We start from the raw sequence: 13280 nt of genomic DNA on the forward strand, positions 1-13280 counted from the left end.
TTGACATACTGGGGCAACCACGAAAAATAACCAGTGTATAAAGCCACTGCTTTTATTTGGTTACACTACATTTCCTACCATATCTACTACTGATGTAACAATAGCATAACTATTAGAACAGATTTGGCGTATTAACCCTCATGTTGTTTGTCCTATGCCAAAAATTCTAGTTACAATGCAAGGGGCAGCAAGCACTACACCCATATTAGTATTCTTCTTTTTGCAACCTTTAGTAGCACTTCACTTAAGCATGAGGAGTGGTGGGAAACTTTAAGGGGAAAAGGGTAACTAAGACAAGGCAACTGGCTGCCCTTGTAATCTGCAGTCAACTTAAAGAGCCACTTCAGGTCATGAGAAATTTCAAGATGACAACTCTTTCATAGTTCTCTTCCCACGGTCAGAAAAAAATACCACATGGAAAAGAAATACTCCATGAAAAAAAACTACTCTTTCACTAGCTTTTATGGTAACTTGCACGTAAGCCAAACAATGTACAAGTGTATCAATCACTTCCCTACTTAAATGCCTTTTCAAAGTCATGCACAAACTTATAAGAATGTTCAACCAACATGTATCAGCTGGCTCAAGTACTGTTTTCAGATATTGGTATCTGCAATCCTTTTACCGGATCTAGCATCATTGTCTGAGCTCAGATGACTCAGATAAAAACAATGTGAAAACGTAGTTTGTTTTCATGTTTAAAATCTCCATTGGTCTCCTGCAACAATAACAGGAAGAGCTGTAGGGATCGATATGCAAGATTAGTAATAGGGACTTTTCTTCTCCTACCCAACAACATGCACGTGAAACTTTCTTAACCAGGTAATACATGCAACACTTACAAGATCTCTGTGAAGCACCCAGTTTGCATGGAGGTAATGGATTCCATCGAGGATCTGGTAGAGTAGGGATTTAACCATAGATCTTGGCAACTGCATGGGCTTTTTATTTGCTTTTGAGGCACGGTGAAACTTGATAATATGCTAGAAATAAAACAAGTAGAAACATGAAGCATGTTAGATAAGTAGAAAGGTTTTTTGTCGTGTTGGTTTTTTTTAAACTATTAACACTAAATAATGGAATGAAATACAAAGTTTGTTGAACTTTGCAATTAAAAGTAATAGTGATATGCTCACAATTTTCTTAAATTGTTTGTATTCTCCGAGTTCTTTAAAAAACAGCTGTCAAGCTTTTGCTAGTATCTAAAGACTGGCCACTTACCTCCAGTAATGGGTCTTAGACATTCTCCTCCCTCCCTCCTCCCCATTTGGGATCCTCTTATCCTCAGCTGCTACAGCAGAAGCTTCCAAACCAGCAGTATCTACCAGAAAGAGGATCGCACTCTATGCTTTCACACCTTCCCTCCTCCTGTCCAAAACCACCCAGGACAGAGTACTTGCAACTACTTTACTGTTCCCCCTAAATCAGAATCCCAGTAAAGAGAGGTTAAATAAATATTTAAATAAAGATTAAAGGGCGGGGTACATGGGGGGACACGGGACACAACGATGACTCCAAAAACCTCACACCACAACATTAGGGTGAGATCATGTTCAAACATCTAAAAATGGTCATATTCTCGCTTCTGAGTTTTGGCTGCATACTTCATTGATGATAAGGTAGCGGCTCTTGGATTACAAAAGTCAGTCAGCCCACAAGAGGACAAATACCACTTGAAAACATGGAATGCAGAAAGAGACCCCAGCATTAGTCAGTTGAAGGAATGAAAAAGAGATCATGAAAATAATGCTGAGCGATCATGAAATATTCATAAACTAATTAATATTTATTTTAAGATCAATGTGGAGATGATGGGTTAGGTTTGGTTTTGCTACCCCGTACAAGAAATAAAGTGGGGTGAGGCCCTTCTATCTTTTAATCCTCAGACAAGGTGGGGCTATGCAAGGCACAAAGACAATCTTAACATATTGCCATTCAGCAAACAACTAAATCCATGCATTCAGATTAAAAAAAAAACAAAAACAAAAAACCCCCCTCCTTTTTGAAGGAGATTCAAAGAAGCCTTTCAAATAAAATAGTTTTCAATTATGTGCTTTTTGAAAGACAGAAATAATAAATGCAGTTTGCATTTTTACTGAAAGCGATTCAAAATGCTAATCTGTCGAGTGACAAGACTACTAATTACCCAATTCTTTAAATAGGATTTGTCTAGTTCAAGATCATCCCCCTCCCCAGGTTAAAGAGGGGTAGCCAATGGCTGTGCTTTCATTGGACCTCTGCTCCCTCCAGCCTCCCCCCTCACCAAGTTTGTCACTACTATTCCCAATGAAAAGGCCAACGGGTTAATGTTTCCTCATGATAAATGCTACCTCTGGCTGTCACCAGTACTTTAGCCACTGTCAAACTGTGCTTAGCAAAGAAATAGATAATAGTGTTTAAAGAGAAATAAAAAAAGCAAAAAACCCCAAATAAATCAGAACAGCAGCCTGCTTATTCCCTATCAACAGCAATGTTCCCACTGAGCCTTCCACTACCACACGTACAACCGTGAAGGCTGTATATTAAAAACAGTATAAAAGAAATTACAGGATTATCAGTTTTTAATATACAAATGAGGATCAGTAAACAAAAAAAGCTGTCAGTACCTGATCCTTTAATTGTACAATCACTCTGAAAACTATAATGGAAAGCCTTAAGGGATAATTTCTGTAGACAAGTTTTTTCTTGTCATTTGAGACAGAAGATTCCATGTCAAAACTTCAACTGGGAGTCCCTACCTTCCAGTACCACACAATGATCACCAGATAATGACCTTCATGTGTAATTACAATATGATTTGTAAAGCAGTAATGATACCATAAACTGCCAAATATGTATCTTTATTAACACACGCTACGAAAAAATACAGGAGCACTAACAGGCAAAGGTCATAACAGAGACCCATAAACCCAGCCCAGCTCTTTTTCAAGGTGTATGTAATCACTAAAAGGGATTTCTATACCCATTTAAAAACTGACCAGTACCCACACAAAATGTTATTCCTTATAATAAAGGCATACAGAAAATGAAACCGAAAAAGGGTCTCCTGGGACAAAACAAGACACAACTAACCACGGCTGCATTGAGGAGGAACGCTCTGTGCCTGGCCCCACCACAGCCCCCCCAGTACCTCTGGAGGAAGGGAATGCAACAGCACCAGGCTGCTGCCCGCTCATTTCTGTCCCTGCCCTCCTGTGTGACTCCTGGGTTCCTTCCAACGGACTGGGAACCCTGCCCGAAGGCTTTGTCCCATGACAAACTAAGGGACTGAGCAGACGTTTGAAGCAATGCGAGAATCTGTTCAGGAACAAGACACTATCAATCAAGCAGCTACTAGTAGGCCAGGGCCATCCACCAGATCAGCAAAGCAAAGCTTACACAAGGGTAGAAGAGGGGAAGGTTTCTTCCTGCAGCAACTCAAAGCAGCAGCATCCCTCTTTCTTCCTCTCGTTCCACAGGAATGCCTAGGTGAACTTTTGAGGCAGATAATCTGCCCTTACACTGAGCTTTAGGTATGCAAGTTACCTCTAAACCAGAGCTAGCATAACTAAATCTGTGCAATGCTAAGCTAAGTCACCCAGCCAGACTTGCCAGCAGAGGCTCACCACCTCACCCACCAAAGCTGGCACACACTCCAGAAGGCGGCAGAGCTTGCTCTTATCTGCCCCTGAAATACCACTTAGACACATTCTAAACCATCTTGCTCTGATGCTTGCTTGTCCCAATCAGAAAGGCTAAGAAAGCAAGCTCCTTTCTCGAAAGTTATTGAACTGCAGAAGTGAATTAAAACTGATAGTTTTGCTTTAAGCAAGCAATATCACCATTGCTACAAAAGCAAATAAAAATTACCATTGCCAATTTACTCTACAGAAGTTTATATTTCATCAAACCACAAATTTCACCCCATCACAGTTTAGATTAGAGAACACAACAAAAATTAAACTAAAAACATACTGCAGGGCCAAATACTACAGGGAACTGAAAAGCTGAATTTGCCCCATGCCATTGGAATGAATCCACAGTACTTGTGACCAAGTCCTACTCTCAAGAGTTTTGTAAAAAAAAGTAGTTCATCCAATTTCTTGTAGGCAACTAGCCCTATGACGAAAGACCAACACACATAACCAACACTAAACAGCAATTTTAATGGCAGTGTCCATCTAAGAAACAGAAGAGCAAATAGGTGCCATTGCTGAACAGCATCTCTTTTACCAGAGGCAGCAAGTCCAAGGTTTTTTTCTTATTTCTTTATATTTTCAGAAATATATCTATATGGCCCTACCACTGTTGTGGGAAAATATTCCTCAAATTAAAATAAATAAATAAATAAAAGCATCAAACCAGAAAAATGAATGGTCATAACAAGCTGACAAAAGTTTTGGAGATCAGGCAGATCAGGCGTACAGGAAGCTCCAAAGCAAAGGATGTCATACTACTAAAACTATGCTAAAGGAATTTTTTAACCTGAGCAATTTTGCTAACTTCAGCTGTGGCATGGAGATGTGCTCTTTCCGTGTCAGAACATTTAAGATTTAATAGTTTAAATCCAAGACCTCAGGTGTAGAAATGGGTGCAGGTACCAGCACAACCTAGGATGTTCTTTATACATAACTGCACTGTGCAAGTGGATGAGGCATTCTCTGCTGGCTTCGCTTCCTGAATAGTCCCGAAGTGCAGCCTCAAGTACAGCATGTAACAGCCATAATCTTAGACCTGGTATGGAATAATTTACATGAATTATAGGAATTGTAACCTGCATTTCCCATTCCCCAGATGACTGCCCTAACCACTAGGCTTCAAAACCACGCTCCTCCCTTCTCTCATTCAATAAATCTTTTTGCAGAATAGCACAGCATCAAGACTGTCCCCTGAGTTGGGACTATTGATTTGAATCCTAACAGTACAAAGGACATTCTGCATCTCTCTCCAGGAACCAGGAGCTGTGCTTGGACATTGCAGCTTCTAACCCTTAGGTATGCTCAAGTTTTTTGCTGAATCTTACCCCTAATGAATAACCACTAAGAAAAACCATGAAGACTTGCACAATCCAGTCAAGTCAGACAGACATGTTTGTAGCAAGACAAGCAGGCAGAGGGTCACAGCTTCAGCACTCTCCATGTCTTTTTTCACTGTCACTCCCTAAAGATAACTTAATTCCCATATTCTGATAGACCACCTGGCACAAAAGCTGGAATATACCCAGATGCATTCTGCAAAAGTTTAAGGAAGCCTTAATTGTCAGCACGCACTATACAAGTCACACGCTACAGAACAGAAACCCATCCACAATGTTATCCAGCCATAATTTCATTTTAGGTAGCTCCTTAGAACACCGCAGATGCAAGCTCTCCCTTTTGATCTATCTAAAATGCTTCCAAATGAAAGAAGAATGCATGTCATACCATGTAAATGAAACTCCAAGCAATACTCAAATCTATTCAGCAGAAATAGCGAAGTTGCTTTCCCTTTCTGTGCATCTGTATTTTCAGACTCATAAATCTTAAAAACATGCTGCCACCAATTGGATTCCAAAAACGTTGTGAGCCAATTAGGTATCCACTTTTGAAAATAAACATAATGTAAAAGTATTTTAATCGCTTTTACATATTTTGTTTTAAATTTAAACAAGGCATCGACTTTGTGGCAATGGCTTTAAGTCTATATTCTAAATTAAATTAATATTTCACTGACCAACATTAAAGTATACATTTATTAACATTCTAGAAAAGTAACGAAGCTTCCAGAGGCTTGCTATAATTTGCTGTCTGCAATCCCTGGGACTATTGGTTTTATTTACTAACTGCTTATTCCCAATTTTCAACTTCAAAAAACCTAATAAAGTTGAGAGGAAAAATGGATGAACCGGCTTATTTCAGTATGACCATTTTAGCTTCTGCAAAGGCAAAACCATATAAATGATAATAAAGTGAAACAGAGCTAAGCATTTTGAAAGAGAATAGTGGTGACTCATGAAACAATATTCAATCTAGCAGTTCGTCTGCCTTCTATGTTACCTAGTGTGTTGAAATTGGTTTGGAAATTGGCTGACGAGGAACTAAGTACATTTTCTAAATACTCCACCACAAAGTAAACATAATGCATGACAATATAGAGCAAACTCATTTAGTTTGTTTCATGAAAAACCCTAGTATTTCCCCAGCAGTTAAATGAGCATTCAAAAAGATCCTAATTTTAGCCTGCTTCCAAGGAAGTCAAGTTGATGCAAACATACTCTGCGTTTGTGTCATCTCATTCCCAATTCTGAGAATTGCTGTTCAGTATGACAGAGGTTAAAACAAACAAACAAGTCAGATGTGGAAAGTTTTCATGGAAGTAAGAAGCCAGCTAAAGAAGAGATTTTATGCATGTCTGACTAAATGAAGTTACAGCGCGAGCTCCCACCTCAACAGACATGAGATGATCCACAGACCTCAAGACACAACCCCCTAGAAAACCTGATGACTTGAGTTCTACTGCTTAAGGCAATACTTGTTTCAAAATTACATGCATCTCCATCAAACTGAAACGCAATCATGTCAACACGGGACGTCTCTCCCTGCTGAAGTAAATTGTCTGTTTGCTCCCATACTTTAGCAAAAACCCTTCGTTCTATCCAATCCCTAACCCAACCTTTGAGAATAAAACAGAATTACGTCAATGCACCAGGAAAAAGTAAAATTACATTTTAATATTAAATAGATGGAAGCTTGGATACACATTAAATCTGTGCCAAGGTCAAAAGGAAGAATCAGATTATATGCCTTCAAGTCTCATTTTAAACATAAAATTATTTCCATCTTCTCTCTTCAGCAATCAATACCCAAACAAAGGTAACTAATATTGTTGAGCATTAAATGTAAAGCACTTAAAAGGCTATGGGAGAATAAAGCAAGATCTAAAGGTGGTATAAAAACAAATCATGCATTGTTTGTACAATTTGCAAAAAGAGGAAGCAAAGATAGACCCAACTAACCTGAGTAACATTTGTTTGCTGTTCCAAAAATAAATCACAGCTTCATATGCCTACACTTAGGACTCGTTTTAGACACCAAAAAAATGTTATCAAGGATATATCACAAGTAAAATAAAAAAAAAAAAATCAAAACAAAAGTGGGTAAAAGTATTTCTACAGCCATCATTTAAGTTTCCAATTTTGGAAGCATTACAGCAATCAACACATAACAGTCCCTCAAAAGAGGAGGGGGGGGGAAAATACGCCTCAACACACTCCCTCTAAACGATGCCAGTAAATGGCCATCATCAAATACCTTCTTTAGAATGTCATTAACAAAACTACCTAATGCAAAATCCATTTCCAAGTGACAAGAGGTCAACATTTTAAGTAACAGTGAAAGGAGCTTTAATACACTAACTTTTGGTTATGCCAACTTGCTTTAAATACCTAAGTTTGGAAGCACAGAGCAGACAAACAGAATCAGTATAATTTTCCTAGGTTTTGCTGGGGTCTTCCTAGGTCTTCTACATCTTTCAGACCTAAACATGCCAAAGTAACTCTATATGATGGTAATAAAAACCATCAGAATTCAGCTACCCTTTCAGTATATATCTGAAACAGTATTCGTGCCACTCTGTTCATATTAATTCTTCACACACTTTATGCTTTTACACCCTTGCCTCTGTCTTTGAGGTCTGTTCCTACCTGTTGTTTCCTCCCATTCTCATGCTTTGTGGTATAGAAAATGAACCCTCATAAACTACCCTTAATTCCCTACAATTTTGGCAGAAAAAGCAAGTTCTGAGAGTGACAACTGCATTCTCAGAACATACAGCTATTGACAAGGAATGGCACTGCTCTCTGCAAGAAATCCAGCCACCACTTTAGTTATATTCAAAAGGGATAAATCATGCCATAAAGACTTTCCGTAACAATGGCTGGTGATAAAAATTGTAACTTTAAACCAATCAAAACCTATGCCAGTCCATTCCCTTCTGCCCCAACAAATCTTACATTCTTCTGCCCCAACAAATCTTACATTCTTCTGCCCCAACAAATCTTACATTCTTCTGCCAGCTAGCAGAATCCTATATTGGTAAATACACACAAGACAGAGAAGACTGCACAAAGAATCACCTAGTGGAGCAGGGCTGAATTAAGACAAAACCAGACACATGACTACAGAAAATTAAAAGAGAAAAAATAAAACTGCTACACTGAGAAAAGTATTTTCATGTATATAAAAATATTTGTGACCAACTAGTATCTGAATTATCTTCATGATTAAGAACTAAACTGAAGCCTAGTGGAAGAAAGAATTATAACTGATTACACCATATTTGAAGAATGCTCTAAAACTCAGATTTATTAGAAAACATTCATGTGATTAAACAAACATGCAGGTTTATTGCACAAATCAGTATGCAACACCCTCACAATTTCATTTGGGATATAAGAACATTATTCAAAGTGTTATTAGCTTCAGCTACTGTTAAAAAATTCACATGTAGGAAGAATATTTTCTCCTTTCCATTATGTGATGATTATTTTTAGGTACACATGACTATGCTTATAATCTCTATCCTACATTTTTAAAAAGCAGAATATATACGTAACAAGCATTTCCTATAATACAAAGCCACTCTGTCCATATATTTTTATTATTACCAACAATAATTTCAAGACTAATTTTACTCCATGTTTCTCAGTGGTATTTGCTGCTAAGCAGTTAGTTGTTAGAGATCACCAGAATCTAATAATAAGAGAAAAACATTCAACCAAACCTAAAAAATACCCAGATCATGGTTTAACTGGCCTTGGATAGTGAATGTATCATCACATTCAATATTATCAAATCATAGTTAATAATTTATTTAATCACTTATTAAGAACCAACAATGCTTTTTATGGCTATAAAATACATTTGACACATTTTACTGTGATAAAAATGTTACTGTTTTTCAGAATGAGCTAAAAAACAAAATTTCAGAAGCTTCTGATTTAAGTTACAACATAGATTTCCAAAAAAGGGGATCTTAAAGCTTTGAAGTTACACACACATATTAAATGACTCTGAGAATTAACTCTATCATATCTAGAAAAGTAGATACACTATCAATTCAGAATATAAAAACAGTTACAAAAATGTTGCTTAGAATCAAAAATCCTATTTAAAAATATAGAGACTATGGAATTGAAGACATTGAATGTGTGCTCATCTGCAGTACTAAAAACAAAAACATGTGCTTTAGAAAATATTTCTAATACTAAAAATCTGATGCTGTAAAAGCATAGGAGAGTAGCTGGGAACAAAAGAAAAGCTCTAAGTATTATAACCTCTCCCATGCCTAAAATTAACTACGCTGACAACAAATAGAATCCATCTCCAGAGCAGATATCATTTGTATCAAACTTTTCTTAAACTCCAGTTAAGTAATCATCATGCATTTAATGTATTTAATATAAATTTGCATTATGTCTTAAAATGCATGAGCTTTACAGAGGAAGTTCTGGATAGCAGTATATGACTTAAGACCAAGGTAAAATAAGAACATACATGAAAGTTGAATAGGAAAATAAGTTATTTGTTAGCGATAAAACAGCAAACACTCATGCATCTAAAACAACCTTTTTTTTTTAAAGGTCAAAAATGAACATAGCAGAAAAATAGATGTATCAGTTGAAGGTATTACACTTTTTCTTGGAAAGATTTCATCCATGCACAGTTTTGTAAGACTATGAAGTTCTAACTGTGTACTGGAAAAGGTAACTTAAAAATAGTATCAATTCCACTCGTGGACTTAAGATCAACTCGGCTATGTGTTAACCAAATTACATTTTTTTAATCTCAACATAAATTAATCAAGCCTGGATACAATTTGGATTAAAAGCACCCAAGACCTTACAAGTAGATATTGAAAAAGCAATGTCCCTCACAAGAGAAGGAACAGGAGATGCTTGGTTCTGTGGCTATGAATATCTGAAGCTGAAAGTTTCAGACAATTGGAATATAAAGGTGTGAAACTGAAGCAAGTTACAAGGAATTAAGAAAGGATGTGGCCTATAACGTACGAGAGATTCAACGGCATCTGTGAACACACGCATTTTTAACCTTGCATCAGATGCTCCTTTTACACTGACATACAAGCTAAGGAATCTTGCATTTACTTCACAGCATGAGCATATATAAGCAGTGATGACACTGTAGAGAATACACTATAAATTAACATATGTGGCACATCCAACAGCCTAAGAACTTTATCAGTTGATAGAGATTAGTAGCCAAGAAAAATCCTAAGGAAATCGTTTGTGAATTACACTAAGAATTTTAGTAATTAACACAAACAGGAGTTATAAATCAATTGGTCAAAAGAATTCCTATATTAGATATTCTTTATTGTAATCTCATGAACGGCTTTGCATTGTTTTGTACAATGTAACTTGAGAGGAGATAAAGGAAAAATCTTTCACAGGCTTAGTTATTAAATGGTGAATCTGTTTGTAGCCAAGGACAACCTCGTAAGTGTAGTTCAAATTAGCATAGCTTTTTCCATCTCTTGGTAACGGTATCAACAGAAGTTATAGCAAATTATAAAGTATGCTGCTACCTATACTCAACTTTCAGATTTGAGCCATCTAATCCTTGGAAATTAAATGCAAAGTAAAAAAAAAAAAAAAAGGTTCTTGCTCACCATAAAAGAACTTTTTAATAAGCTTAATTGGCACCATCACTTTTCCTCATTAGAATGGGACAATTTTTTTTCAGTATTACAAAATGAACAGAATATGATAGCATCTAATATAGTTTATTCATCTCTTGCCAAATGTTTCCAGTACAGAAGCTGAAAAATGCAATGATTTTAATTAATCTGATGTTTTTAAGTGATGAGCATTGACTCTTCTCATTGAAGCCAATAGGTGTTACAAAGCCGGACAGCTTTGAACAAAAGGATGATTCCCATACTTACAGTCAAATTTTGGTAAGTAACTCTAAGCTTCCTACATTTGAAACCATTGGTCTTTGGGAATCCGCATCTCTCTAGTGACAGCACATCTACAATTCCAAAACTTAAATCCTTCTAAACTGATTCCCACAATGAATAGACTTTATTTTGGTTTTATATAGTGCTGGGGGAGCACATGGTGCTAAGCAATAACAAAATGTGCCCATCCCCTACTACAATTTCTACCCCAAAGAGCTAAAAGGGCACAAGCTGTAAAGCACAGGAAATGCAAAACACAACACAACACAGACAGAATGACAAGTGGTTGTTATTACTGAAATGCGTTACAAAATAAGTGGATTTTTAGGAGCTTTTTGAAGGAGGATAGTGAAGGATCTTTACGTACGTTAATTGGGAGGCTGTTCCATGTGTAGGAGGCAGCGTGGAAAAAGACACAAAGTTGGGAGTGAGCAAAAGAGACAAAAGGGGAATTAAGAGCGATGCTTGGGAGGTGCTGACAGTAAAGGAAATGAGGACCAAGGTTAAGCCAGAACCAAGAGTGACTTGAACATGGCTAACTTTATGCAAGGGAGGAAAAAGAATTCCTGGCAAAGGCTTAAGAAGCAAGGAAACATGGGCAATTATACAGGAAAGGAGAAATGATTTGTGTAGCATGTCCCATAGAAAAAAAAAAGGAAGAGAGTTAGGAAGTGGGAGACCAGTTCACATCAAATAACTAGTGTAACAAACATTTCAGTCTCAAATAATAGAAAAGAATTAACTTCACTGAGATTATGACCAATACCCAGCCAGATGTGAGGAGTGGTAAGAACATTAGACTGCAGTGATTCTTTATCTAAAGCTGTTAATTCATGTGAAAAATCACTACACAGTGTAAAAACCACATGCCCCAAATAAATTCAAATGGAAAAGATTAGAAAAAAAGGTGTTTTAAACATGACATTCAATGTAGCTGTAAAATGTGTTTGTTGCAGTTGTTCTATAAAATGAATAAACTCACTTGAAGCACAAATAAATTCTATCCATACAGGGTTTTAGCTGCTGCATTCCTATTCACCATCACTGCCATCAGTTGTGAGAAATACACAAACTCTCAGTGTACACTGAACTTTGATGAAGAAAACTTTTAAAATACAAAACTGCTACCTCATAGGAGAAATCAAATTAAATATTTTTTAAGCATATGAAGAAGAATGAAAAACCATGACTTTACTTGCTCTGAGCCAGAACTATCTTTTTGCATGGTCTAAGTTTACTTTCCTTTCAGACTACAATTTTGTGTAATTTACAAGGACATTTTCATTAGCTCTTGAGAGCTAAGTACAAAAAATTGAGCAATTTGTCACTAACATTAGTAATAACAACTTCTGTATTACTGAAGCCTTAAAAAATAATATTGGAATTAATATTACCACTTCCTCTCCTTGCCAGTATTTTCAAAGGAACTATAAACATATTGATTACTCTTAGTAAGTGTTTGATATCTTTTGGGTTTAAACACAAATCCAGGTCCAAGCAACTCACATCTTACCAATAGGTGTGGAGCCTGAATATTTGTATCTAAATTCAACTCATTATGTCATTGATGTCCACCTCTACAACAGATTAAGTCAAATCATATCGTATTATGGTGGAAACTTAAAAACAGATATCTAAGTCTCTACTCCTCTTCCATGTAGTGATAATCCATCAGTAGGCCCAATTAGCAGTGCTTACTTTTTCTTCTTATTTTCTTTCCACTCATACAGTCACAAATTCACTGTTTAGAATTAGATGATTGAATGTTGGTCACTTCCACTATATCTCAGTGAGAGGACTCAGTAGAGCAGTCCCTCTCCTCTTTTTTTTTTTTTTTTTTTTTTTGAGTGTGTGTGTGAGAGTATGTGTGTAAAACTGCAGGAAAAAGAAAATACTAAATACATTTCCAAACTCTATTTTAGAAGGTCTCAATTTAGGAATACTTTCTTTAACTCCAATTAAAGCTTGTAGGAAAATTCTTTCAGCTTCAAAATGAAATCTGACTTTAAAAAATTCTACATAGCCTTTTGCAGGTTTTGAAGCGTACAAAGAACAGGATGTCAGTTAGACCCTTAATTACAGAGCAAGAAATTTATGCATCTCTGCACCATATGAAGGTATGCCACACACACATCAGTTTGGACCAGCTCATATTACACTACCTCAAACACTCAGGGAAATCTGTACTTACCCACAAATCATGTTCAGCATAATCAAACAGCAGCCAAACCTTTCTGTCACTGTGAGAAAGGAAAACCTTCTGCAATGCAATCACGTTAGGGTGCTTCAACTCTCGTAAAAGCTGCAGAGAAACAGAGAAGCTCTTGTTACTTCTGTGCTTG

The 13280-nt window shown here is 36.6% G+C and overlaps 1 protein-coding gene across 4 annotated transcripts in view; it reads right to left on the bottom strand.

The window, feature by feature from the left end:
• Positions 1 to 13280, bottom strand: part of CDK19 (cyclin dependent kinase 19) — a 128903-nt gene that overhangs the window by 66952 nt on the left and 48671 nt on the right. For 3 of the 4 annotated variants that reach the window (XR_008234272.1, XM_052781266.1, XM_052781267.1), the window contains 2 exons: positions 13130 to 13240; positions 843 to 983 (listed from right to left, as the gene is read on the bottom strand). Coding sequence is in view for 3 of the 4 variants with exons in the window: in XM_052781266.1 (XP_052637226.1) it covers positions 843 to 983; positions 13130 to 13240 (252 nt within the window). In the remaining variant the exon portion in view is untranslated. Of the gene's footprint in view, positions 1 to 842; positions 984 to 11305; positions 11319 to 13129; positions 13241 to 13280 lie in introns of those variants that run through there. The other variant, XM_052781268.1, reaches the window with a different exon arrangement.

This window comes from Harpia harpyja, chromosome 3, assembly GCF_026419915.1.
Source record: "Harpia harpyja isolate bHarHar1 chromosome 3, bHarHar1 primary haplotype, whole genome shotgun sequence".
In the NCBI taxonomy this organism is placed as follows: domain Eukaryota; kingdom Metazoa; phylum Chordata; class Aves; order Accipitriformes; family Accipitridae; genus Harpia; species Harpia harpyja.